General features: G+C 40.5%; 1 protein-coding gene and 1 pseudogene across 8 annotated transcripts in view; both read left to right on the plus strand.

The window, feature by feature from the left end:
- Window positions 1–25,650, plus strand: part of C9H11orf65 (chromosome 9 C11orf65 homolog) — a 134,106-nt gene that overhangs the window by 16,234 nt on the left and 92,222 nt on the right. For all 8 annotated transcript variants that reach the window (XM_057552162.1, XM_057552167.1, XM_057552168.1 and 5 more), the window contains exon 2: window positions 12,117–12,206. In XM_057552162.1, the coding sequence (XP_057408145.1) occupies window positions 12,117–12,206 (90 nt within the window). The remainder of the gene's footprint in view (window positions 1–12,116; window positions 12,207–25,650) is intronic.
- Window positions 13,791–14,534, plus strand: LOC102999875 (60S ribosomal protein L7-like 1; annotated as a pseudogene).

Raw genomic sequence — 25,650 nt, forward strand, 5'->3', positions numbered from 1 at the left:
GTGCTCCTATGTTGGGTGCATAAACATTTATAATTGTTATAGCTTCTTCTTGGATTGATCCCTTGATCATTATGTAGTGTCTCTCCTTATCTCTTGTAATAGTCTTTATTTTAAAGTCTGTTTTGTCTGATATGAGAATTGCTACTCCAGCTTTCTTCTGATTTCCATTTGCATGGAAATCTTTTTCCATCCCCTCACTTTCATTCTGTATGTGTCCCTAGGTCTGAAGTGGCTCTCTTGTAGACAGCATATATATGGGTCTTGTTTTTGTATCCATTCAGCTAGTCTATGTCTCTTGGTGGGAGCATTTAATCCATTTACATTTAAGGTAATTATCGATATACATGTTCCTATTACCGTTTTCTTAATTGTTTTGGGTTTGTTATTGTAAGTCTTTTCCTGCTCTTGTGTTTCCTGCCGAGAGAAGTTCCTTTAGCATTTGTTCTAAAGCTGCTTTGGTGGTGCTGAATTCTCTTAGCTTTTCCTTGTCTGTAAAGGTTTTAATTTCTCCATCGAATCTGAATGAGATCCTTGCCAGGTAGAGTAATCTTGGTTGTAGGTTTTTCCCTTTCATCACGTTAAATATGTCCTGCCATTCCCTTCTGGCTTGCAGAGTTGCTGCTGAAAAATCAGCTGTTAACCTTATGGGGATTCCGCTGTATGTTATTTGTTGCTTTTGCCTTGCTGCTGTTAATATTTTTTCTTTGTATTTAATTTTTGATAGTTGTTCATCATTGTTTGTTTGCTCTTTAGTTCTTCTAGGTCCTTGTTAAGCGTTTCTTGTATTTTCTCCATTCTATTTCCAAGATTTTGGATCATCTTTACTATCATTACTCTGAATTCTTTTTCAGGTAGACTGCCTACTTCCTCTTCATTTGTTTGGTCTGGTGGGTTTTTACTTTGTTCCTTCATCTGCTGTGTTTTTCTCTGTCTTCTCATTTTGCTTAACTTACTGTGTTTGGGGTCTCCTTTTTGCAGGCTGCCGGTTCATATTTCCCATTGTTTTTGGTGTCTGCCCCCAGTGGCTAAGTTTGGTTCAGTGGGTTGTGTAGGCTTCCTGGTGGAGGGGAGTAGTGCCTTTTTTCTGGTGGATGAAGCTGGATATTGTCTTTCTTGTGGGCAGGACAGCATCTGGTGGTGTGCTTTGGGTTGTCTGTAAACTTATTATAATTTTAGGCAGCCTCTCTGCTAATGGGTGGTGTTGGGTTCCTGTCTTGCTAGTTGTTTGGCATAGGGTGTGCAGCACTGTAGCTTCCTGGTCGTTGAGTGTAGCTGGGTCTTAGTGTTGAGATGGAGATCTCTGGGAGAGCTCTCGCCATTTGATATTACGTGGAGCTGGGAAATCTCTCGTGGACCAATGTCCTGATCTCAGCTCTCCCACCTCAGAGGCAGAGGCCTGACACCTGGAAGGAGCACCAAGACCCTGTCAGCCACATGCCTCAGAAGAAAAGGGAGAAAAAAAAGAAAGAAAGAAAGAAAAAAGTAAAGTAAAATAAAGTTATTAAAATAAAAAATCATTATTAAAAATAGAACATATTAAAACATAGCAAAAAACAGAAAGAAGAGAGCAACCAAACCAAAAAACAAATCCACCAATGATAACAAGTACTAAAAGCTATACTTAAAAAAAAAAAAGCAGACAGACAGAACCCTAGGACAAATGATAAAAGCAAAGCTATACAGACAAAATCACACAAAGAAGCATACACATACATACTTACAAAAAGAGATAAAGGAAAAAATACATATAACGTTGTTCCCAAAGTCCACCACCTCAATTTTGGGATGATTCATTGCCTATTCAGGTATTCCACAGATGCAGGGTACAAGTTGATTGTGGAGATTTAATCCGCTGCTCCTGAGGCTGCTGGGAGAAATTTTCCTTTCTCTTCTTTGTTTGCACATCTCCTGGCGTTCAGCTTTGGATGTGGCCCCGCCTCTGCGTGTAGGTCACCTGAGGGCATCTGTTCTTCACTCAGACAGGACGGGGTTAAAGTTGCAGCTGATTAAGGGGCTCTGGCTCACTCAGGCCAGGGAGAGGGAGGGGTACGGAATGCGGGGTGAGCCTGCAGCGGCAGACACCAGCATTACATTGCAACAGCCTGAGGCATGCTGTGTGTTCTCCCGGGAAAGTTGTCCCTGGATCATGGGACCCTGGTAGTAGCAGGCTGCACAGGCTCCCGGGAGGGGAGGTTTGGATAGTGACCTGTGTTTGCACATAGGCTTCTTGGTGGCTGCAGCAGCAGTCTTAGCATCTCATGCCTGTCTCTGGTGTCCATGCTGATAGCCGTGGCTCGCGCCCTTCTCTGAAGCTCGTTTAGGTGGTGCTCTGAATCCCCTCTCCTCACGCACCCTGAAACAATGGTCTCTTGCCTCTTAGGCAGGTCCAGACTTTTTCCCAGACTCCCTCCCGGCTAGCTGTGGCGCACTAGCCCCCTTCAGGCTGTGTTCACGCTGCCAACCCCAGTCCCCTCCCTGTGGTCCGACCTCAGAAACCTGAGCCTCAGCTCCCAGCCCCCAACCGTCCCAGCCAGCGGATAAGCAGACAAGCCTCTCGGGCTGTTGAGTGCTGGTTGGTGACAATCCTCTGTGTGGGAATCTCTCTGCTTTGCTCTCTGCACCCCTGTTGCTGCGCTCTCCTCCGTGGCTCTGAAGCTTCCCCCCACCACCCCCCATCTCCGCCAGTGAAGGGGTTTCCTAGCGTGTGGAAACTTTTCCTCCTTCACAGCTCCCTCCCTGTGGTGCAGGTCCTGTCCCTATTTTGTCTGTTTTTTCTTTTTCCCTACCCATGTACGTGGGGAGTTTCTTGCCTTTGGGGAAGTCTGAGGTCTTCTGCCAGCGTTCAGTAGGTGTTCTGTAGGAGTTGTTCCACATGTAGATGTATATCTGGTTTATTTGTGGGGAGGAAGGTGATCTCCACGTCTTACTCTTCTGCCATCTTGAAGGTCTCCCCAAAACTGTCACTGTGTGCCGATAACATAGAGAACCCTAAAATCTCCACGCAAAAAATACTAGAATAATAAATGAATTCAGCAAGATTGCAGAATACAAGATTAGCATACAGAAATCTGTTGTGTTTCTATATACTAGTAATGAAATATCAGAAAGCGAAAGGAAAAAAATCCATTTAAAATTGCATCCAGGGACTTCCCTGGTGGCACAGTGGTTAAGAATCTTCCTGCCAATGCAGGGGACACAGGTTTGATCCCTGGTCCAGGAAGATCCCACATGCCACAGAGCAACTAAGCCTGTGTACCACAACTGCTGAGCCTGCACTCTAGAGCCAGCGAGCCACAACTACTGAGCCCATGTGCCACAACTGCTGAAGCCTGCAAGCCTAGAGCCTGTGCTCTGCAACAAGAGAAGCCACCACAATGAGAAGCCCATGTACTGCAATGAAGAGTAGCCCCTGCTTGAAGCAACTAGAGAAAGCCCGCACACAGCAACAAAGACCCAATGCTGCCAAAAATAAAAAAATAAAATTGCATCCAAAAAAAAAAAGTTAGGAATAAACATAAACCAAGGAGGTGAAAAACCTATACTCCAAAAACTATAAAACACTGATGAAGGAAACTGAAGATGAGTCAAAGAAATGGAAACATATACCTTGGCTTTGGATTAGAGGAATTAATATTGTTAAAATGGCCATACTACCCAAGGCAATATACAGATTTAATGCAACTCCTGTTGAAATACCCATGACATTTTTCATAGAACTAGGATAATCCTAAAATTTATATGGAGGTGTTGAGAGCTCAAGATGGTGGAGTAGAAGGATGTGAGCTCACCCCCTTCTTACAAAAACACCAAAATCACAACTAACTGTTGAACAACCATCGCCAAAAAATGATGGAACATACCAAAAAAAATACGCTACATCCAAAGACAATAAAGAAGCCACAATGAGATGGTAAGATGGGCACAATTGTGATAAAATCATATCCCATACGCACTGGTGAGTGACCCAGAAACTGGAAAACAATTATACCACAGAAGTTATCCCACAGGAGTGAAAGTTTTGAACCCCACGTCAGGCTTCCCAGCCTGGAGGTCTGGCAACAGGAGGAGGAGTCCCCAGAGAATCTGGCTTTGAAGGCCAGCGGGGTTTGATTGCAGGACTTCCACAGACTGGGGGAAAAAGAAACTCCATTCGTGGAGGATGCACACAAAGTCTTGTGTGTACCAGGAACCAGGGGAAAAAAGCAGTGAACCCATAAGAGACTGGGCCAAACCTACCTGCAAGTATTGGAGGGTCTCCTGCAGAGGTGGGGGGCAACTGGGGCTCACTGCAGGGACAAAGAACACTGGCAGCGGCAGTTCTGGGAAGTCCCCACTGGCATGAACCCTCCTGGAGGCCACCATTAGCCCCACCAAACAGCCTGTAGTCTCCAGTGCTGGGTCGCCTAAGGCCAAACAACAAACAGGGCAGGAACACAGCCCCACCCATCAGCAGACAAGTGGCTTAAACTCTCCCTGAGCATGGCCCTGCCCACCAGAGGGACAAGACCCAGATCCACCCACCACTGACCAGGAACCAGCCCCTCCCATCAGGAAACCTGCACAATCCTCTTAGACAGCCTCATCTACCAGAGGGCAGAGAGCAGAAAAAAGAACTACAATCCTGCAACCTGTGGAACAGAAAATGCAATCACAGAAAGTTAGTCAAAATGAGATGGCAGGGACTTCCCTGGTGGCACAGTGGTTAAGAATCCACCTGCCAATGCAGGGGACATGGGTTCAATCCCTGGTCTGGGAAGATCCCACGTGCTGCAAAGCAACTAAGCCCATACACCACAACTACTGAGTCTGCACTCTAGAGCCTGTGAGCCACAACTACTGAGCCCGCGTGCCGCAACTACTGAAGCCGTGTGCCTAGAGCCTGTGCTCCACAACAAGAGAAGCCACCGCAATGAGAAACCTGTGCACTGCAACAAAGAGTACCCCCCACTTGCCACAACTAGAGAAAGCCTGCACACAGCAACAAAGACCCAACACAGCCAAAAATAAATAAATTAAATAAATAATTTTTAAAAAAATGAAATGGCAGAGGAATTTGTCCCAGATGAAGGAACAAGATGAAACCCCAGAAAACAACTAGGTGAAGTGGATATAGCCAATCTACCAGAAAAAGAATTCAGAATAATAATAGTTAAGATGATCCAAGATCTCAGAAAAACAATGGAGGCAAGGATCAGGAAATGCAAGGAATGTTTAACAAAGACCTAGAAGAACTATAGAACAAACAAACAGAGATGAACAATACAATAACTGAAATGAATACACTAGAAGGAATCAATAGCAGAATACATAAGGCAGAAGAATAGGTAAGTGACCTGGAAGACAGAATGGTGGAAATCACTGCCACAGATCAGAATAAAGAAAAAAGACTGAAAAAAAATGAAGACAGTATAAGAGACCTCTGGGACAATATTAAACGCACTAACGTTAGCATTATAGGGGTCCCAAAAGGAGAAGAGAGAGAGAAAGGACCTGAAAAAATATTTGAAGAGATAATAACTGAAAACTATCCTAACATGGGAAAGGGAACATTCACCCTGGTCCAGGAAGTGCAGAGAGTCCCAGACAGGATAAATCCAAGGAGGAACACGCTGAGACACATAGTAATCAAACTGACAAAAATTAAAGACAAAGAAAAAATATTAAAAGCAACAAGGGAAAAACGAAAAATAACATACAGAGGAACACTGGTAAGGTTATCAGCTGATTACTCAGCAAAACCTCTCCAGGCCAGAAGGGAGTGGCATGATATATTTAAAGTGATGAAAGGATAGAACCCACAACAAAGAATACTATACCCAGCAAAGCTTTCATTCAGATGTGATGGAGAAATCAAAACCTTCACAGACAAGCAAAAGCTAAGAGAGTTCAGCACCACTAGACCAGCTTTGCAACAAATGCTAAAGGAACTTCTCCAGGTGAAAGAGACCAGCAACTTAAAACAACCTTGTACATATATAGACTGCTATATCAAAACCTCATGGGAACTGCAAAACAAAAGACTACAATAGATACACACACAGAAAAAACAACCCAAACACAGCACTAAAGCTGGTCATCAAACCACAAGAGAAGAGAACAAAAGAGGAGGGGAAGAAAAAGACCTACAAAAACAAACCCAAAACAATTAAGAAAATGACAATAGGAACATACATATCAATAATTACCTTAAACGTAAATGGATTAAATGCTCCAACCAAAAGACATAGACTGGCTGAATGGTTACAAAAACAAGACGTGTATATATGCTGTCTAAAGAGACCCACTTCAGACCTAGGGACACATACAGACTAAAAGTGAGGGGATGGAAAAAGATATTCCATGCAAATGGAAATCAATAGAAACCTGAAGTATCAATATTCATATCAGACAAAATAGACTTTAAAATAAAGACTGTTATAAACGAGACAAAGAAGGACACTACATAATGATCAAGGGATCAATCCAAGAAGAAGATATAACAATTGTGAATATATATGCAACCAACATAGGAGCACCTCAATATATAGGGCAAATACTAATGGCCATAAAGGGAGATGTCGACAGTAACACAATAATAGTGGTTGACTTTAACACCCCTCTTTCATCAGTAGACAGACCTTCTAGATAGAAAATCAATAAGGAAACATGAGCCTTAAATGACACATTAGACCTAATGGATTTAATTGATATTTATAGAGCATTCCATCAAAAGTAGCAGAATACACATTCTTCTCATGTGCACATGGAACATTCTCCAGGATTGACTACATGCTGGGCCACAAAGCGAGCCTCAGTAAATTTAAGAAAATTGAAATCATATCAAGCATCTTTTCTGACAACAACACTACGACATTAGAAATCAACTACAAGTAAAAAACACAAAAAACACATGGAGACTAAACAATATGCTACTAAACAACCAATGGATCACTGAAGAAATCAAAGAGGAAATCAAAAAATACCTAGAGACAAATGAAAACAAAAGCACAGTGAGCAAAAACCTATGGGACACAGCAAAAGCAGTTCTAAGAGGCAGGTTTATAACAATACAATCTTACCTCAGGAAACAATAAAAATCTCAAGTAAACAACCTAACCTTACACCTAAAGCAACTAGAGAAAGAAGAACAAACAAAACCTAAAGTCAGTAGAAGGAAAGAAATCATGAAGATCAGAGAAGAAATGAATGAAATAGAGATGAAGAAAAGATAGCAAAGATCAGTGAAACTAAAAGCTGGTTCTTTAAAAAGATAGACAAAATTGATAAACCTTAAGCCAAATTCATCAAGAAAAAAAGGGAGAGGACTCAAGTCAATAAATTAGAAATGAAAAAGGAGAAGTTACAACTGACACCACAGAAATACAAGGGATCATAAGAAACTACTTCAAGCAACTATATTTCAATAAAATGGACAACCTGAAAGAAATGGGCAAATTCTTGTAAAGGTACAACCTCCCAAGACTGAACCAGGAATAAATAGAAAATATGAACAGACCAATCACAAGTACTGAAATTGAAACTGTGATTTTTTTTTTTTTGCTGTCAACAGGAGCTTTTATTTTTTTATTTTTTAAATTTTTAAAAATGTTTATTTATTTATTTATTTTCTTATTAGTCATCCATTTTATACACATCAGTGTATACATGTCAATCCCAATCTCCCAATTCATCACACCACAATCCCCACCCCCCGCCACTTTCCCCCCTTGGTGTCCATACGTTTGTTCTCTACTTCTGTGTCTCAATTTCTGCTCTGAAAACCAGTTCATCTGTACCATTTTCTAGGTTCCACATATATGCATTAATATATGATATATGTTTTTCTCTTTCTGACTTACTTCACTCTGTATGACAGTTTCTATATGTCTCTAAGGAGACAAAACCCTGTACTGTGAAAACTATAAGATGCTGATGAAAGAAAACGAAGACTACACAAGCAAATGGAAAGATATATCATGTTCTTGGATTGGAAGAATCAATATTGTCAAAATAACTGTACTACCCAAGGCAATCTACAGATTCAATGAAATCCCTATCAAATTACCAATGGCATTTTTCACAGAACTATAGCAAAAATCTTAATATTTGTATGGAGACACAAAAGACCTGAATAGCCAAAGCAATCTTGAGAAAGAAAAACGGAGCTGGAGGAATTAGGCTCCCTGACTTCAGACCATACTACAAAGCTATAGTCATCAAAACAGTACGGTACTAGCACAAAAATAGAAATATAGATCAATGGAACAGGATAGAAAGCCCAGAAAGAAACCCACACACCTATGGTCAATTAATCTACAACAAAGGAGGTAAGATGAAACAATGGAGGAAAGACAGTCTCAGTAAATGGTGCTGGCAAAACTGGACAGCTACAAGTAAAAAAATGAAATTAGAACACTCTCTAACACCATACACAAAAATAAACTCCAAATGGATTAAAGACCTAAGTGTAAGACCGGACAATATAAAACTCTTAGAGGAAAACATAGACAGAACAGTCTCTGACATAAATTGCAGCAATATCTTTTTCCATCCGTCTTCCAGAATAATGGAAATAAAAACAATAATAAACAAATGGGACCTAATTAAACTCAAAAGCTTTTGCACAGCAAAGGAAACCGTAAACAAGATGAAAAGACAGCCTGCAGAATGGGAGAAAATATTTGCAAACAACGTGACCTACAAGGGGTTAGTCTCCAAAATTTACCAACAGCTCATGCAGCTTAATATAAAAACAAACAACCCAATCAAAAAATGAGCAGAAGACCTAAACAGACATTTCTCCAAAGAAGACATACAGATGGCCAAGAGGCACATGAAAAGATGTTCAGCATTGCTAATTTAAACAAATGCAAATCAAAACTGCAATGAGAAATCACCCCACACCAGTCAGAATTGCTAGCATCAAAAAATCCAGAAATAATAAATGCTGGAGAGGGCTGGAGAGAGGGAACCCTGTTGGTGGGAATGTAAATTGGTATAGCCACTGTGGAGAACAGTATGGAGGTTCCTTTAAAAACTAAAAATGGAGTTATCATATGATGCTGCAATCCCACTCCTGGGCATATATCTGGAGAAAAACATGGTCCAAAAGGATACATGCACCCCAATGTTCATTGCAGCACTGTTTATAATAGCCAAGACATGGAAGCAGCCTAAATGTCCATCAACAGATGAATGAATAAAGAAGATGTGGTACATATATACAATGGAATATTACTCAACCATTAAAAAGAATGAAATAATGCCATTTGCAGCAACATGGATGAACCTAGAGATTGTCATAATGAGTGAAGTAGGTCAGACAGAGAAAGACAAACATTGTATGATATCGCTTATATGTGGAATCTAAAAAAAAATGATACAAATGAACTTATTTACAAAACAGAAACAGACTCTCAGAGTTAGAGAAGGAACTTATGGTTACCAGAGGGGGGTGGTGGGAGGGATAGTTAGGGAGTTTGGGATTGATTGTTAAAATGGATAACCGGCCTTCCCTGGTGGTGCAGTAATTAAGAATCCGCCTGCCAATGCGGATTGGGGACACGGGTTTGAGCCCTGGTCCAGGAAGATCCCACATGCCACGGAGCAACTAAGCCCATGCGCCACAACTACTGAACCTGTGCTCTAGAGCCCACAAGCCACAACTACTGAAGGCTGCACACCTAGAGCCCATGCTCCACAACAAGAGAAGCCACTGCAATGAGAAGCCCGTGCACCACAATGAAGAGTAGACCCCGCTCGCCGCAACTAGAGAAAGCCCACGCGCAGTAACAAAGACCCAACTCAGCCAAATAAATTTTAGAAAAATAAATGGATAACCAATCGAGACCTACTGTATAGCACAGGGAACTCTGCTCAATATTATGTAACTACCTAAATGGGAAAAGAATTTGAGAAAGAATAGATACATGTATACGTATAACTGAATCACTTTCCTGTACACCTGGAACTAACACAACATTGTTAATAAACTATACTCCAATATAAAATAAAAAGTTAAAATAAAATAAAATTTATATGGAACCACAAAACTCCCTGAATTCCCAAAGCAATCCTGAGAAAAAAGAAAGCTGGAGGCATAACACTTCCAGACTTCAGATAATACTATACAGTAATCAAAACAGCATGGTATTGGCACAAAAACAGACATATGGACCAATGGAACAGAATAGAGAGTCCAGAAATAAACCCACACACCTACAGTCAATTAATTTACAACAAAGGAGGCAAGAATATACATGAAGAAAAGACAGTCTCTTCAGCAAGTGGTTTTGGGAAAACTGAACAGCCACATATAAAACAATGACATTAGAACATTCCTTCACACCATATACAAAAACTCAAAGTGGTTTAAAGACCTAAATGTAAAACCTGAAACCATAAAACTCCTAGAAGAGAAGATTTGCAGAACACACTTAGATAAAATCATAACAATATTTTCTTGGATCATTCTCCTAAGACAAAAGAAATAAAAGCAAAAAAACCCCAACTAGGACCTACTTAAACTTAAAAGCTTTCACACAACAAAAGAAACCATCAACAAAACAAAAAGACAACCTACAGAATGGGAGAAAATATTTGCAAATGGTATGAAGAATAGGGGTAATAGGGGCTTCCCTGGTGGCGCAGTGGTTGGGAGTCTGCCTGCTAATGCAGGAGACACGGGTTCGAGCCCTGGTCTGGGAGGATCCCACATGCCGCGGAGCGGCTGGGCCCGTGAGCCACGGCTGCTGAGCCTGCGCTTCTGGAGCCTGTGCCCCGCGACGGGAGGGGCCGCGATAGTGAAAGGCCCGCGCACCGCGATGAAGAGCGGTCCCCGCACCGCGATGAAGAGTGGCCCCCGCTTGCCGCAACTGGAGAAAGCCCTCGCACGAACCAAAGACCCAGCACAGCCAAAAATAAATAAATAAATAAATAAATAAATAAATAAAAATTAAAAAAAAAAAAAAAAAGAATAGGGGTAATAATCAAAATATGTAATCAGCACATACAGCTCAATATCAAAAAAACAAACAATCCAATTTAAAAATGGGCAGAAGACCTGAATAGATATTTTTCCAAAGAAGACATACAGGTGGCTAACTGGCACATGAAGAGATGTTCAGCATTGCTAGTCATTAGAGAAATACAAATCAAAACTATGAGATATTACCTCACATCTTTCAGCATGACTATCATCAAAAAGTCTACAAGTAACAAACATTGACAAGGATGTGGAGAAAAGGGGACCCTCATACACTGTTGGTGGGAATGTAAACTGGTGCAGCAAATGTGGAAAACAGAATGGAGCTTCCTCAAAAAACTAAAAATAGAACTGTTATATGATCCAGCAATTCCACTGCTGGCTATATATCCAAAGAAAATGAAAACACAAATCAAAAAGCTATATTAACCCCAATGTTTATAGCAGCATTATTTACAATTGCCAAGATATTGAAGCAACCTAAGTATCCATCAACAGATGAATGGATAAAGAAGATGTGGTATGTATATATACAATGGAATATTACTCAGCTGTAAAAAAAGAATGAAATTCTGCCATTTGCAACAATGTGAATGGACCTAGAGAGTATTATGCTTAGTGAAAAAGTCAGACAAAGACAAATACTCTATGTTATCACTTACATGTGGAATCTAAAAGCTAAGACAAATGAATGTATATAATAAAACAGAAACAGACCTACAGATATAGAGAACAAGCTAGTGGTTACCAGTGGAGAGTGGGAAAAGGGGAGGGACAAGGTAGGAATAAGGGATTAAGAGATACAAACTACTATGAATAAAATAGATAAGCAACAAGGATATATTGTACAACACAGGGAAATATAGTCATTGTTTTGTAATAACATTAAATGGAGTATAATCTTTAAAAATAATGAAAATAATATAATATTGTAAATCAACTATACTTCAATTAAAAAGAAACAAATTGGAACATATTAGGCTATCAATTATGGTGTCAATTTTAATTTTTATTATAGTTATTTTGATATCAAATATCATTTTCATTATTTCTTTTATACTTTCTATTTGATTTTCATTGAGTTCTAGTGACAGTTTCATAATGGAGTATATAAAGTAATTTAAAATATACTCCTTTGCTTATTCTCTTTTAGGACTTTTGCATGGCTTGGAAACAGGAATCAGAATTTACAAAGAGAGATAGAGCTGCCAGAGTCATTCAGAAGGCCTGGAAAAGTTTCCTTGTGAGTTTATTTCGTTTTTTTGCAGCTTTATTGAGATGTAATTGATACATCATATAGTTCACCTGTTTAAAGTATACAATTCAGGGACTTCCCTGGCAGTCCAGTGGTTAAGACTTTGCCTTCCAATTCAGGGGGTGTGAGTTCGATCCCTGGTTGGGGAACTAAGATCCCACGTGCCTGTGGCCAAAAAACCAAAACAGAACAGAAGCAATATTGTAACAAATTCAATAAAGACTTTAAAAAATAATAAAGTATACAGTTCAATAGCTTTTAGTGTATTAAAGAGTTGTATACCACCCTTTGCTTTATAAGTAGACATTTTTTAAAGTTTCAAGAAGTTAACATTAGTTAATTATCTCATTAACCTCACTAATATCTATTGAGTTTCTGATCTGAGTCAGGCACTTTGATAATGGCTACTATGAGCAAAAGTATCACTAATTGGCTTATTTGTCTTTCACCTCTAAAAATTTTATATCTTGACTCTGGAATCAGGTTTGTGAGCAAGTGTTAGGGATACATTCACTCATTTAATATTTATTCAGTACCTACTCTTGAGGGCGTAAAGTATATCTGGATTAATGTAGTAGTTTCTCACCATGCTCTAGTCTGAGTAGAACTAGTCTCCTTATCCAGTAAGGAATATTCCAAGTTGATTTACTGGGTTAGGTGAGATCCAAGAGGTGAAATGACTTCTCTCTTTTCTCTAGGATAGTATCAATGCTGTCTGTGTGTGAAGTGGTATGGCTCTCTTTCTAGCACACAAAAATACCTTTATATCAGTTAATGGTGTCTTGAAAAATAGTTTCCATTATTTGCCTATGCTGGGGCACAACTATTGATTTCCAACACTAAAAAAAAAAGAATTTCCTTTAAAATCTACTCTTCCTTTGTTGGTTTCTAACAGCATACTTGTCATCTAGGCTTAAGCTTTTCTGTCATTTGTAACTTCTTCTCTCCCACATTCAAATCCAATCAGCCACATACGTTTGAACACCTGTTATGTTCCTGACACTGTGCTAGGCATTTTACAATACATCCTTGTGTTTAAGGAGCTTCAGTAGAGAAGCCATGTATATAAACAAACGTGTGTGTGTGTATTTTAACAAGATGGTAGACTGAGCACACATTTTCACTTTCTATCCCTCTAGAACCCAACTGAAGTGACAATGTATAGAAAGTTAACCCATAACAGAGAGAAGGGAGTTCATGAGCAAATAGGAAATTTTATCTCATACCAAAAATAAATGGTAGTATCCTGTTGGACATATCTATGTAGAAGACTTGCCTATACATACCTTACAGGGGCACTAGTGAGATAGCTCATTTGTCATTGGAACCCTAGAAAGGATATCAATTAGGATTTAGCAATTTAAAAAGGCTGAAAGGAGAATGACTATAGACAATGGGGTTAATTGAAGGTCTGTACATGGAACAGCTGTGCCAGTTGTCTCCACTGTCACTTCAAGACCCAAAGGTATAGGCAGGTAGATATTTATCATTAGTCAAAAATCTACTGGTAGATGGATATTTACCATTGTGCATAAGAAAAACAAACCCAGAGTAGCCCACAGCTTTGGAAAGATGGCAGAGGTAGAGCCAAGAAAAAAGATCCCTTTGGTTCCAGAAAATCTCCTGAAAAAAAGGAAGGCTTATCAGGCCCTCAAAGCCACCCAGGCAAAGCAGGCGCTTTTGCAAAGGAAGGAGCAGAGGAAAGGAGAAAAACTCAAGTTTAAGCAACTAGAATGGTTCCTACATGATTCCTGGAGGCAACTACGTTGCAGGGTGCGACTCAGACAACTGGAAGTGAAACCTCATGGCTTGGAAGTGCCAGATAAACACTCCTTGGCCTTTGTTGTACACATCCAAATGATTAATGAGGTGAGTTTACTGGTGCAGAGGACCATTGCAAGACTTGGCCTGAATAAGATTTTCAGTGGTGTCTTAATGAAAGTAACCCCTTAAACCATAAAAACGCTTCATATAGTGGAACCTTATGTGACCTGGGGATTTGCAAATCTGAAGTCTGTTCAGGAACTCATCTTTAAATGTGGACAAGGCAAGGTCAAAAATAAAATTGTCACACTGACAGACAACACAGTGATTGGGGAGCACCTGGGGAAGTTTGGTGTCATTTGCTTGGAAGACCTCATTCATGGAGTTGCCTTCCCAGGGAAGGATTTTCAGGTGATCTCAGGGTTCTTGTGCCCTTTGCAACTCTCAGTGGCCTATCGTGCTACCAAGAATAGAGGGGGCTTCCTCAAGGAAGTGGGCTCACCTGGCTATCAAGATGAATTCATCAATCAACTCATCTGGCAGCTGAACTAAACCCAGACTATCTGAAAACACAGTGCATTGGAAGCATGTGCTTTTGTTTTATGGAATTGTTACCCATTATCTTCAAGGAAGATTATTTTCTGCTTTATCTTCAGAAACTGGAGGTGAAAGTTCAGGAAAAAGATGATGATGTTCACAGCAGGCACTTTTCATCCCACCTCAGTTCCAAGGAAAAGTTCCTGTGTGTTTTCTGTGATGACCACCGTCCACCACTGAAACCAGCAAAGATTCACTCCATGGAGAAAGGAGTCCTGTTTTATCACATCTTCTATCCTGGGGTTTAATGTTGGTGAATGAATACCCAAGCACGAATACAAGACAGCAGTGAACCAAGCCCAGGGCATTGTTTTGGAAAGAACCTGAAATACAATTGGAAAGAAGCACACAAAAACAATGCTCTCTGCTGTGAGTCCATGTTCTAACTCCAGTGACAGCTTGGCAAGCTGTCAGATGTGGCTGTCTCTAGGTGTATCTGGTAACTTCCTTATCCTTGCCCGCAATTGGCTTAGTGCTTTTCTCTAGCTCAGAATTTTAACCTACTCTTGGATCTATGAGACGGGATGGACCCTTTCCCCAGCCAAATGGGGTGTTTCCTGTTAAGAACGTGGTGGTAGATTGCTGAGCTCCTGTGCCATTTATGACTCAGGGAAATGCCCACCATTTATTTCTGCTGGGCTTCAAGATGGAATTTTCTGGTTTCCCTGATGATCAGTCCTCTTCTTAAAACCCGAATCAGAAGCTGAAAAAGAATGGATATATGTATATGTAGAACTGATCCACTTTGCTGTATACCTGAAACTAACACAACATTGTAAATCAACTATAACACAACATAAATAAAATTTTAAAAACCAAAACAAGGGACTTCCCTGGCAGTCCAGTGGTCAAGACTCTGCACTTCCAATGCAGGGGGTGCGGGTTCGATCCCTGGTCAGAGAACTAAGATCTCATATGCTGTGCAGTAGCACAGCCTCCCACAACAAAAAAAAAAAAAAAAAGAGAGAGAGAGAAAGAAACAAACCCTGAAGGATTATCTCTTTAAAAAATTTACATGAACCATCTGGGAAAGCTAGTTCTAGCATGGATTTGGTACTCCACGGTAAAACCCTCTTGATTTTAGTATTTGAGAGATGCCTTGCTTAATTGCTGGCTACCTGACCATATTTCCTCTAAGAAAGTCTGTTGATTAACTTATTCCACCCACTTCACAAAGCTCCAAGGCAATCTTCCCATTCATGAGTGTGAACAGTGGAAAACCGGAGACTTACACAGAAGCACAGGATACTTACACTAGCTCCCTAGAAAAATTGACACAGACCTTCATTCGTCACTACTAATGGACAATCACCTGACATTTAAGGAAAACCAACGATGTAGAAGCAGAAAGAAAAGAAAAAGAAATAACAGAATCTGAAGGAAATAAAAATGATAATCAATTTAGCTTAGATCAGTATGTTGAATGGCTCTAGGAACGTTGTATCTGGAGACTAAATAGTACCCCATGCAATAGAAGATATGACTGAGAAGTTGAATTTAAAAAGAAGTTAGAGGGAGGTGGAGTCAAGATGGCAGTGTGGGAAGATGTGGAATTAACATCTCCCCACAACTAGGGTGCCTGCTGGCCGCTGATGGGAGACTCTGACACCCAAGGAGACAGGAGGAACCCCAAAGTGAACCAGTAGGACATAGGGGGACTGAGGGGGGAGGAGAAGTGGAGGCCAGACAGGATAAGCACCCCAGAGGCCGGGGCGATCAGGAGAGGTAGGCAGGAGGGACTGTCTGGGGAGAGCGGGAGAGGACCAGAGTGCGATTGCCTGGTCCACTCAAGCCAGGAAGCCTGCTGGGCTCCCAGGTGAGGTCCCCTGCCGTGCCTGGGCCCCTTCTGTTCCTTGAGCCTAAGCTCCACTCCCCACAGCCCCCAGGGCCTTTTCCAGCCCTGTAGGTCCTGAGCATTGGCCCCACCCACCACCCAAACCTCACACTTGCTTAATCCACGCCCTCCACAGCCAAGGCCTTCGCCCCCACTCCCCTTTTTTTCTTTTCCCTCCTCTTTTTCACTATTGTGGTACTGATGTACCTTCTGGTTGTTGATTCATCTATATTTTTATTTTTGTATTCTTCCTAACATATCTGTTAGTTTCCTAGTCTAATTTTATTTTTTACTTTGTTGTTGCTTTTTTTTTTTGCCACCCCAGGTGGCTTGTGGGATCTTGGTTCATGAGCACAGAGTCAGGCCAAATCTCCTACAGTGGGAGCTCCAAGTCCGAACCACTGGACTAACAGAGAACCTCAGACCCCAGGGAATATTCATCAGAGTGAGGTCTCATGGAGCTCCTCATCTCAGCACCAAGACCCAGCTCTACCCAATAGCCTACAAACTCCAGCATTGGAAGCCTCAGGCCAAACAACCAGTAAGACAGGAACGCAATCCCACTCATTAAAAAAAAAGAGAGAGAGAGAGAGATGGCAAAAAAATATGTCACAGATGAAGGAGCAAGGTAAAAACCCACAAGACCAAATAAATGAAGAGGAAATTGGCAACCTACCTGAAAAAGAATTCAGAGTAATGATAGTAAAGATGATCCAGAATCTCGGAAATAGAATGGAGGCACAGATTGAGAAAATACAAGAAATGTTTAACAAAGATCTACAAGAACTAAAGAACAAACAAACAGGGATGAACAACACAATAACTGAACTGAAAAATACACTAGAAGGAATCAATAACAGAATAACAGAGGCAGAAGAACGAATAAGTGAGCTGGAAGACAAAATGGTGGAAATAACTGCCAAGGAGCAGAATAAAGAAAAAAGAATGAAAAGAATCGAAGACAATCTCAGAGACCTCTGGGACAACAATAAACACACCAACATTCGAATTATAGGGGTCCCAGAAGAAGAAGAGAAAAAGAAAGGGTCTGAGAAAATATTTGAAGAGATTATAGTTGAAAACTTCCCTAACATGGGAAAGGAAATAGTCACCCAAGTCCAGGAAGCAGAGACAGTCCCATACAAGATAAACCCTAGGAAAAACACACCAAGACACATGTTAATCAAACTAAGAAAAAATAAATTCAAAGAAAATATATTAAAAGCATCAAGGGAAAAACAAAAAATAACATACAAAGGAATCCCCATAAGGTTATCAGCTGATTTTTCAGTGGAAACTCTGCAGGCCAGAAGGGAGTGGCAGGATATACTTAAAGTGATGAAAGAGAAAAACCTACAACCAAGATTACTCTACCCAGCAAGGATCTCATTCAGATTCGATGGAGAAGTCAAAAGCTTTACAGACAAGCAAAAGCTAAGAGAATTCAGCACCACCAAACAACTTTACAACAAATGATAAAGGAACTTCTCTAAGTGGGAAACACAAGAGAAAAAAAAGACCCACAAAAGCAAACCCAAGGGCTTCCCTGATGGTGCAGTGGTTGAGAATCTGCCTGCCAATGCAGGGGACACGGGTTTGAGCCCTGGTCTGGGAAGATCCCACATGCCGTGGAACAACTAGGCCTGTGAGCCACAACTACTGAGCCTGTGCGTCTGGAGCCTGTGCTCCGCAACAAGAGAGGCCGCGATAGAGGCCCGCGCACCACGATGAAGAGTGGCCCCCGCTCGCTGCAACTAGAGAAAGCCCTCGCACAGAAACGAAGACCCAACACAGCCATAAATAAATAAATAAATAAATAAAATTTTTAAAAAAACACCCAAAACAATTAAGAAAATGGTAATAGGAACATACATATCGATAATAACCTTGAATGTAAATGGATTAAATGCTCCAACCAAAAGACACAGACTGGCTGAATGGATACAAAAGCGAGACCCATATATATGCTGTCTACAAGAGACCCACTTCAGACCTAGGGACACATACAGACTGAAAGTGAGGGGATGGAAAAGGATATTCCATGCAAATGGAAATCAAAAGAAAGCTGGAGTAGCAATACTCATATCAGATAAAATGGACTTTAAAATAAAGATTGTTACAAGAGATAAGGAGAGACACTACATAATGATCAAAGGATCAATCCAAGAAGAAGATATAACAATTATAAATGTTTATGCACCCAACATAGGAGCACCTCAATACATAAGGCAAATGCTAACAACCATGAAAGGAGAAATCGACAGTAGAAAATCCTAAAGATGTCACCAGAAAACTACTAGAACTAATAAACGAATTTGGTAAGGTTGCAGGATACAAAATTAATGCACAGAAATCTCTGGCATTCCTATACACCAACCATGAAAAATCAGAAAGAGAAATTAAGGAAACACTCCCATTTACCATTGCAACAAAAAGAATAAAATACCTAGGAATAAACCTGCCTAAGGAGGCAAAAGACTTGTGCTCAGAAAACTATAAAACACCGCTGAAAGAAATCAAAGATGACATAAACAGATGGAGAAATATACCATGTACTTGGATTGGAAGAATCAATATTGTGAAAATGACTATACTACCCAAAGCAATCTACAGATTCAACGCAATCCCTATCAAACTACCAACAGCATTCTTCACAGAATTAGAACAAAAAATTTTAAAATTCGTATGGAAACACAAAAGACCCCGAATAACCAAAGCAATCTTGAGAAAGCAAAACGGAGCTGGAGGAATCAGGCTCCCTGACTTCAAACTATACCACAAAGCTACAGTAATCAAAACAGTATGGTACTGGCACAAAAACAGAAATATAGATCAACGGTACAGGATAGAATGCCCAAAGATAAACCCATGCACATATGGGTACCTAATCTACTACAAATGAGGCAAGAACATACAATGGAGAAAAGACAGCTTCTTCAATAAGTGGTGCCGGGAAAACTGGACAGCTACATGTAAAAGAATGAAATTAGAACACTGCCTAACACCATACACAAAAATAAACTACAAATGGATTAAAGACTTAAATGTAAGACCAGACACTATAAAACTCTTAGAGGAAAACATAGGAAAAACACTCTTTGACATAAACCACAGCAAGATCTTTTTTGACCCACCTCCTAGAGTAATGGAAATAAAAACAAAAATAAACAAATGGGACTTAATTAAACTTAAAAGCTTTTGCACAACAAAGGAAACCATAAACCAGATGAAAAGGCAACCCTCAGAATGGGAGAAAATATTTGCAAATGAAACAACAGACAAAGGATTAATCTCCAAAATATACAAACAGCTCATGGAGCTCAATATCAAAAAAACAAAAAGCCAGTTTAAAAATGGGCAGAAGACCTAAATAGACATTTCACCAAGGAAGACATACAGATGGCCAAGAGTCACATGAAAAGATGCTCAACATCACTAATTATTAGAGAAATGCAAATCAAAACTACAATGAGGTATCACCTCACACCAGTCAGAATGGCCATTATCAAAAAATCTAGAAACAATAAGTGCTGGAAAGGGTGTGGTGAAAAGGGAACCCTCCTGCACTGTTGGTGGGAATGTAAACTGATACAACCACTATGGAAAACAGTATGGAGGTTCCTTAAAAAACTAACAATAGAATTACCATATGACTCAGCAATCCCACTACTGGGCATATACCCAGAGAAAACCATAATTCAAAAAGAGACATGTACCACAATGTTCATTGAAGCACTATTTACAATAGCCAGGACATGGAACCAACATAAATGTCCATCAACAGATGAGTGGATAAAGAAGATGTGACCCATATATACAATGGAATATTACTCAGCCATAAAAAGAAATGAAATTGAGTTATTTGTAGTGAGGTGGATGGACCTAGTGTCTGTCATACAGAGTGAAGTAAGTCAGAAGGAGAAAAACAAATACAGTATGCTAACACATATATATGGAATCTAAAAAAAAAATGGTACTCATGAACCTAGTTGCAGGGCAGGAATAAAGAGGTAGACATAGAAAATGGGTTTGAGGACATGGGGTGGGAGGGCAAAGCTGGGGTGAAGTGAGGGTAGCATCCACATATACACACTACCAAATGTAAAATAGTTGGCTGGTGGGAAGCAGCAGCATAGCACAGGGAGATCGGCTTGGTGCTTTGCGATGACCTAGAGGGGTGGGATAGGGAGGATGGGAGGGAAGGTCAAGAGGGAGGGGATATGGGGACATGTGTATGCATGTGGCTGATTCGCTTTGTTGTGCAACAGAAACTAACACACTATTGTGAAACAATTATACACCAATAAAGATTTATTAAAAAAATTTTTTAACCTGGCAAAATGTCTGAACTTTATGGGTTGATATTCCCTTTCGTGCTTTGTTGGTATTCCATTTAAGTATTGTAAAACTTTGAAATAATGCTACCTTTATCACCACAAACACTGCCAATATAAAATAGTAGTAGAAATATAAGGGAAAGAGGAGATAAATTAATTAAAATAGCTGTTACAATTAAAAAATCAAGAGAAAAAATTTGTGTAGAGGCTACATTCCTTGTTGCTGCAGCTGATCCCACCTACTGCTCACTCTATGTTCACTGATGTTCAGCCAGCATCTCAATTGGCCAGAGCTCTTTGCCAGGTAGAATAACACAAAACTTACTTTATGGAAGATCATGTTAAATAATTTAGAATCCAGCAGAGTCCAGATGTAAGACAAAAAGTGTGTCATACAGAATACTTACCCAATGATGATAGAGCCTTGCTTCCAAACCCTGAATGTTTCTTCTGTGATTCATCCAGTAGTATAGCTTTCACAGATCATCCTGAACCACCATCACAATTCCATTTGTCATTGTTTTTACTCAGCCCTAAAGGGCCAACTAATGTTATCACTTGCACTGAAGCCCTGGACCATCCAGAGAGACTTTTCTTTCTTAGGTTTCACTCAAAACTAGCAGATTTTCAAGACAGTTGCAAATTGTCAGGCAGCACACCAAACTCTAAGGACCCTCAAACTTTGCACGGAGGTGTTAGATGTTTTTTGAAAATTTTTGTTGAAGTGTAGTTGATTTATGATGTTGTGTTGGTTTTGGGTGTACAGCAAAGTGATTCAGTTATATATACATATCCTTTTCCATTATAGTTTATTACAAGATATTGAGTATAGTTCCCTATGCTATACAGTAGGTCCTTGTTGGTTATCTATTTTATTTAGAGTAGTGTGTGTATCAGTTAATCCCAAACTCTTAATTTATCCCTCCCCCCACTTCCCCTTTGGTAATCATAAGTTTGTTTTCTATGTCTTTGAGTCTGTTTTTGTTTGATAAATACATTCATTTGTATCTTTTTTTTTTTTAGATTCCACAAAATAAATAAATAAATTAAATAAAAAGAGATTAGAAACTCTGAAAAACAACTAACCATGAAAGTCATGGTTCAAATATAAGGCAAATTAATATATTTCTAATCTCTATGTAAAGAGAATACATTTGATCTTTTTTTTTTAACATCTTTATTGGAGTATAATTGCTTTACAATGTTGTGTTAGTTTCTGCTGTATAGCAAAGTGAATCAGCTATATGTATACATATATCCCCATATCCCCTCCCTCCCACCCTCCCTATCCCACCACCCCCATCCCACCCCTCTAGGTGGTCGCAAAGCACGGAGCTGATCTCCCTGTGCTATGTGGCTACTTCCCACTATCTATTTTACATTTGGTAATGTATATATGTCAATGCCACTCTCTCACTTCGTCCCAGCTTACCTTTCCCCCTCCTCATGTCCTCAGGTCCATTATCTACATCTGTGTCTTTATTCCTGTCCTGCCCCTAGGTTCATCAGAACCTTTTGTTTTTAAGATTCCATATATATGTGTTAGCATACGGTATTTGTTTTTCTCTTTCTGACTTACTTCACTCAATACATTTGATCTTGGTTTTAGATACATTCTACTTCAAGTGGCCCAGAGGGTGACTTCTAAATAAGGACGCATAGTTTTAGCATATTATGTGGCCCTGTAATTGAATAATTTGCATAGTCATAGTAATGTGAATGCAGAGTTTTTTCTGTAATTTAAAATATTTTTTATCAAATTACTTTGTGTACTTCTTTAAAATAAGTAAAATAATGTAAATGAACTTACACTAAAAAGCAAGTCTTTACCGCATCTCACTACCTTCCACCTTCATACTCTAAAAGCAACCACTTTTATCAATCTGTTTGTTTTAGAACTTCTAGTCACTAGTTCCATGCTTCTAAATAATATGCTTATTATATTTTACTTATCAACTTTAGAAGCGATCTGTTGACTTTCTGCAAAGATGATTAAGAATTTACCTTACTTATGCTCCAAAACCCTGCTTATCTCCCCTCTCAGTACCATAAGTCATTGTTTTAATTCCTGTTTCTTACCTTGCTGCTTTAAAGACCTTTGTTTCTTGTTCCATCATGCTAACAAAAGATCACTTGACTCCTCATTATATATGATGAGGATATAAATATCCCTATCCTTTTCTTCACATATCTTCCAGTATTCAAATCCCCAAGTTCCATCACCTCTCCCTTGTCAATATTCACTTGGAGGAATTTTTCAAATATCCTGAATACAAATCCTTTATTGCAATATAAAATATCATCTTCCAGGATACCTCATTTCTCTCTTAAAGGTGTTTTTGGTAAGTCTTTAATTTTAATAATATCCAGTTTATCACTTGTTCTTTATGATTAGTGCTGTCTGTGTCCATTTAAGAAGTGTTTATATAGAAGGTACTGTCATCAAGATGGTGTCAAAAGTCCAGGTCCCCCAGCATTCCAGGACGTTTCCTGGGCGGTGCACTCAGGTCTTGCCTCATGGGGATCACTGGGGGAATCTGCAGGGCTCGACCACTGGGGATTTGATAGAGACAGAGAAAAGAGGGGCAGGGCTGACAGCAACCTGTGCTCAGATCTTGGCAGTTTGCATTACCGCTTACAGCAATACCTGAGCAGAGATCTCAGCCAGACTCTGCCCATCTGCAGAGCTGAGCCAGTGGCCCCATCTGGCCAGGGAGCTCAGTTGGCAATTCTACCTGATATGGGTCCCAAACCAACAGGCTTTACTGACTACGGAACCTGTTTTATGGCCCCACTTAGGCAAGGAAGCAAATTCACAGCCCCACCTGATTTATGAGCATAGTCTTCAGTCCTGCCCAACCAGGAAGCCTAGCCAGTCATGGAGCCCAGAAACAGATCCAAGCCTATGGCCCTGCCTAATTACTGAGTACAAACTGTTGCCAGGGACTTCCCTGGTGACACAGTGGTTAAGAATCCACCTGCCAATGCAGGGGACACGGGTTCGAGCCCTGGTCCGGGAAGGTCCCACATGCCCTGGAGCAACTAAGCCCATGTGCCACAACTACTGAGCCTGCGCTCTAGAGCCCGTGAGACACAACTACTGAGCCTGAGTGCCACGACTACTGAGCCCGCACGCCTAGAGCCGGTGCTCCACAACAAGAGAAGCCACTGCAAGGAGAAGCCTGCGCACCGCAACGAAGAGCAGCCCCTGCTTGCCGCAACTAGAGAAAGCCCGCGCGCAGCAACGAAGACCCAACGCAGCCAAAAATAAATAAATAAATTTATTTTTTAAAAAACCTTTTAAAAAACTGTAGCCAAAGGGAGCCTAGCCAGTGACTCCACCCAATTGCAGAGCATAGCCTATGGCCCCACCCAGCTAGGGACCCTGGACAATGACCCCACCCAACCAAGGAGCACAGTCTCTAGACCCCCCCACAACTGCAGGATATAGCTGGAGGCCCTACCCAACTAGAGAGCCTGGCCAGTGACCACCCACAAGAGAGGAGCACACCCAGCCGCTTATCCCATCACAAAACCCAGCCTACAGCCTTGCCCAACTTTGGGGCAAAGCCTATGGCCCTACCTGATCACAGAACACAGCCTGTGGCTGCGTCCAACCACAAAGCCTTGCCTGTACAAGACTTGCCCAAACATGAAGTCTGGCCAGCAGCACCGTCTGGTAAGGGAGCACATCCTGAGGCCTCACCCAACCAGGAGTGATTGCAGAGCCCAGCCTGCAGCCCTGCTCAGTTGCAGAGTCCAGCCAGTGGCACCTCCCTGCCAGGGAACACAGCCTATGACTTCGCCTAACCAGAGGTGATTGCAAAGCCCAGCTAGTAGTCCTGCCTGAAAGCAAGTAAGCCATCATGCCCGCCTCAGAACATGGGCAGTGACCTCACCCAAATAGACACCCCAATAGCAAGCCTCCACCTGCCCATGGATGCTACCAGATGACCCATCCAGTACCCCAAGCTGAGCTAACTGATGAAGGTCTTTCTCTGCTGAAGGGAACCTCTAGAGTCTGGAAGAAAAGACCACTTACTCAAACGCACAGATACCAAAGTAAACATGACACCGCCAAAAGAAACTAATAAAGCTCCAATAATTTACTCAAAATATAGGTCTGTGAACTGTCTAACAAAGAATTCAGAATAATCCTCTTGAGGAAGTTCATGGAACTACAAGAACATGTAGACAGACAACTACATGATACTGGGAAAACAGTACATGAACAAAGTGAGAAGCTCAACAAAGAAATAAAAGCTATCCTCCAAAAAGCCAAAAAGACATCCTAGATCTGAATAATAAAAAAACTGAGCTAAAGAATTCCAACAGCAGACTCCATCAAAAAGACAAGAGATAAGTGCCTGTGAGGATGTGGAAAAAAGGGAATCTTGTACACTCTTGGGGGAATGTAAACTGGTACCACCACTGTGGAAAGCAGCATGGACATTCCTCAAAAAATAAAATAAAAAATAGAACTACCATATGATCCAGCAATTTCACTTGTGGATATTTTTCTGAAGGAAATGAAATCACTACCTCAAAGAGACAGCTGCACCCCAATGTTCATTGCAGCGTATCCACACTAGCCAAGACATAGAAACAACCTAAGTATCTGTTGACAGATGAATGGATAAAGAAGATGTGATAATGTTTTATATATTATATATTATATTATGTGAAGATATTATATATAACATTTAATATTAATATAGCATATTAATATTATTTATAATGGAATATTATTCAACCATGAGAAGGAAGGAAATCCTGCCATTTGTAACAACATGAATGGATCTGGAGGGCACTATGCTAAGTGAAATAAGTCAGGCAGAGAAAGATGAATTCTGTATAATGTATGCTCTCATTTATGTGTGGAACCAAAAAAACCCTGGAC

The sequence above is a fragment of the Balaenoptera acutorostrata genome, chromosome 9 (assembly GCF_949987535.1).
Source record: "Balaenoptera acutorostrata chromosome 9, mBalAcu1.1, whole genome shotgun sequence".
NCBI lineage: Eukaryota > Metazoa > Chordata > Mammalia > Artiodactyla > Balaenopteridae > Balaenoptera > Balaenoptera acutorostrata.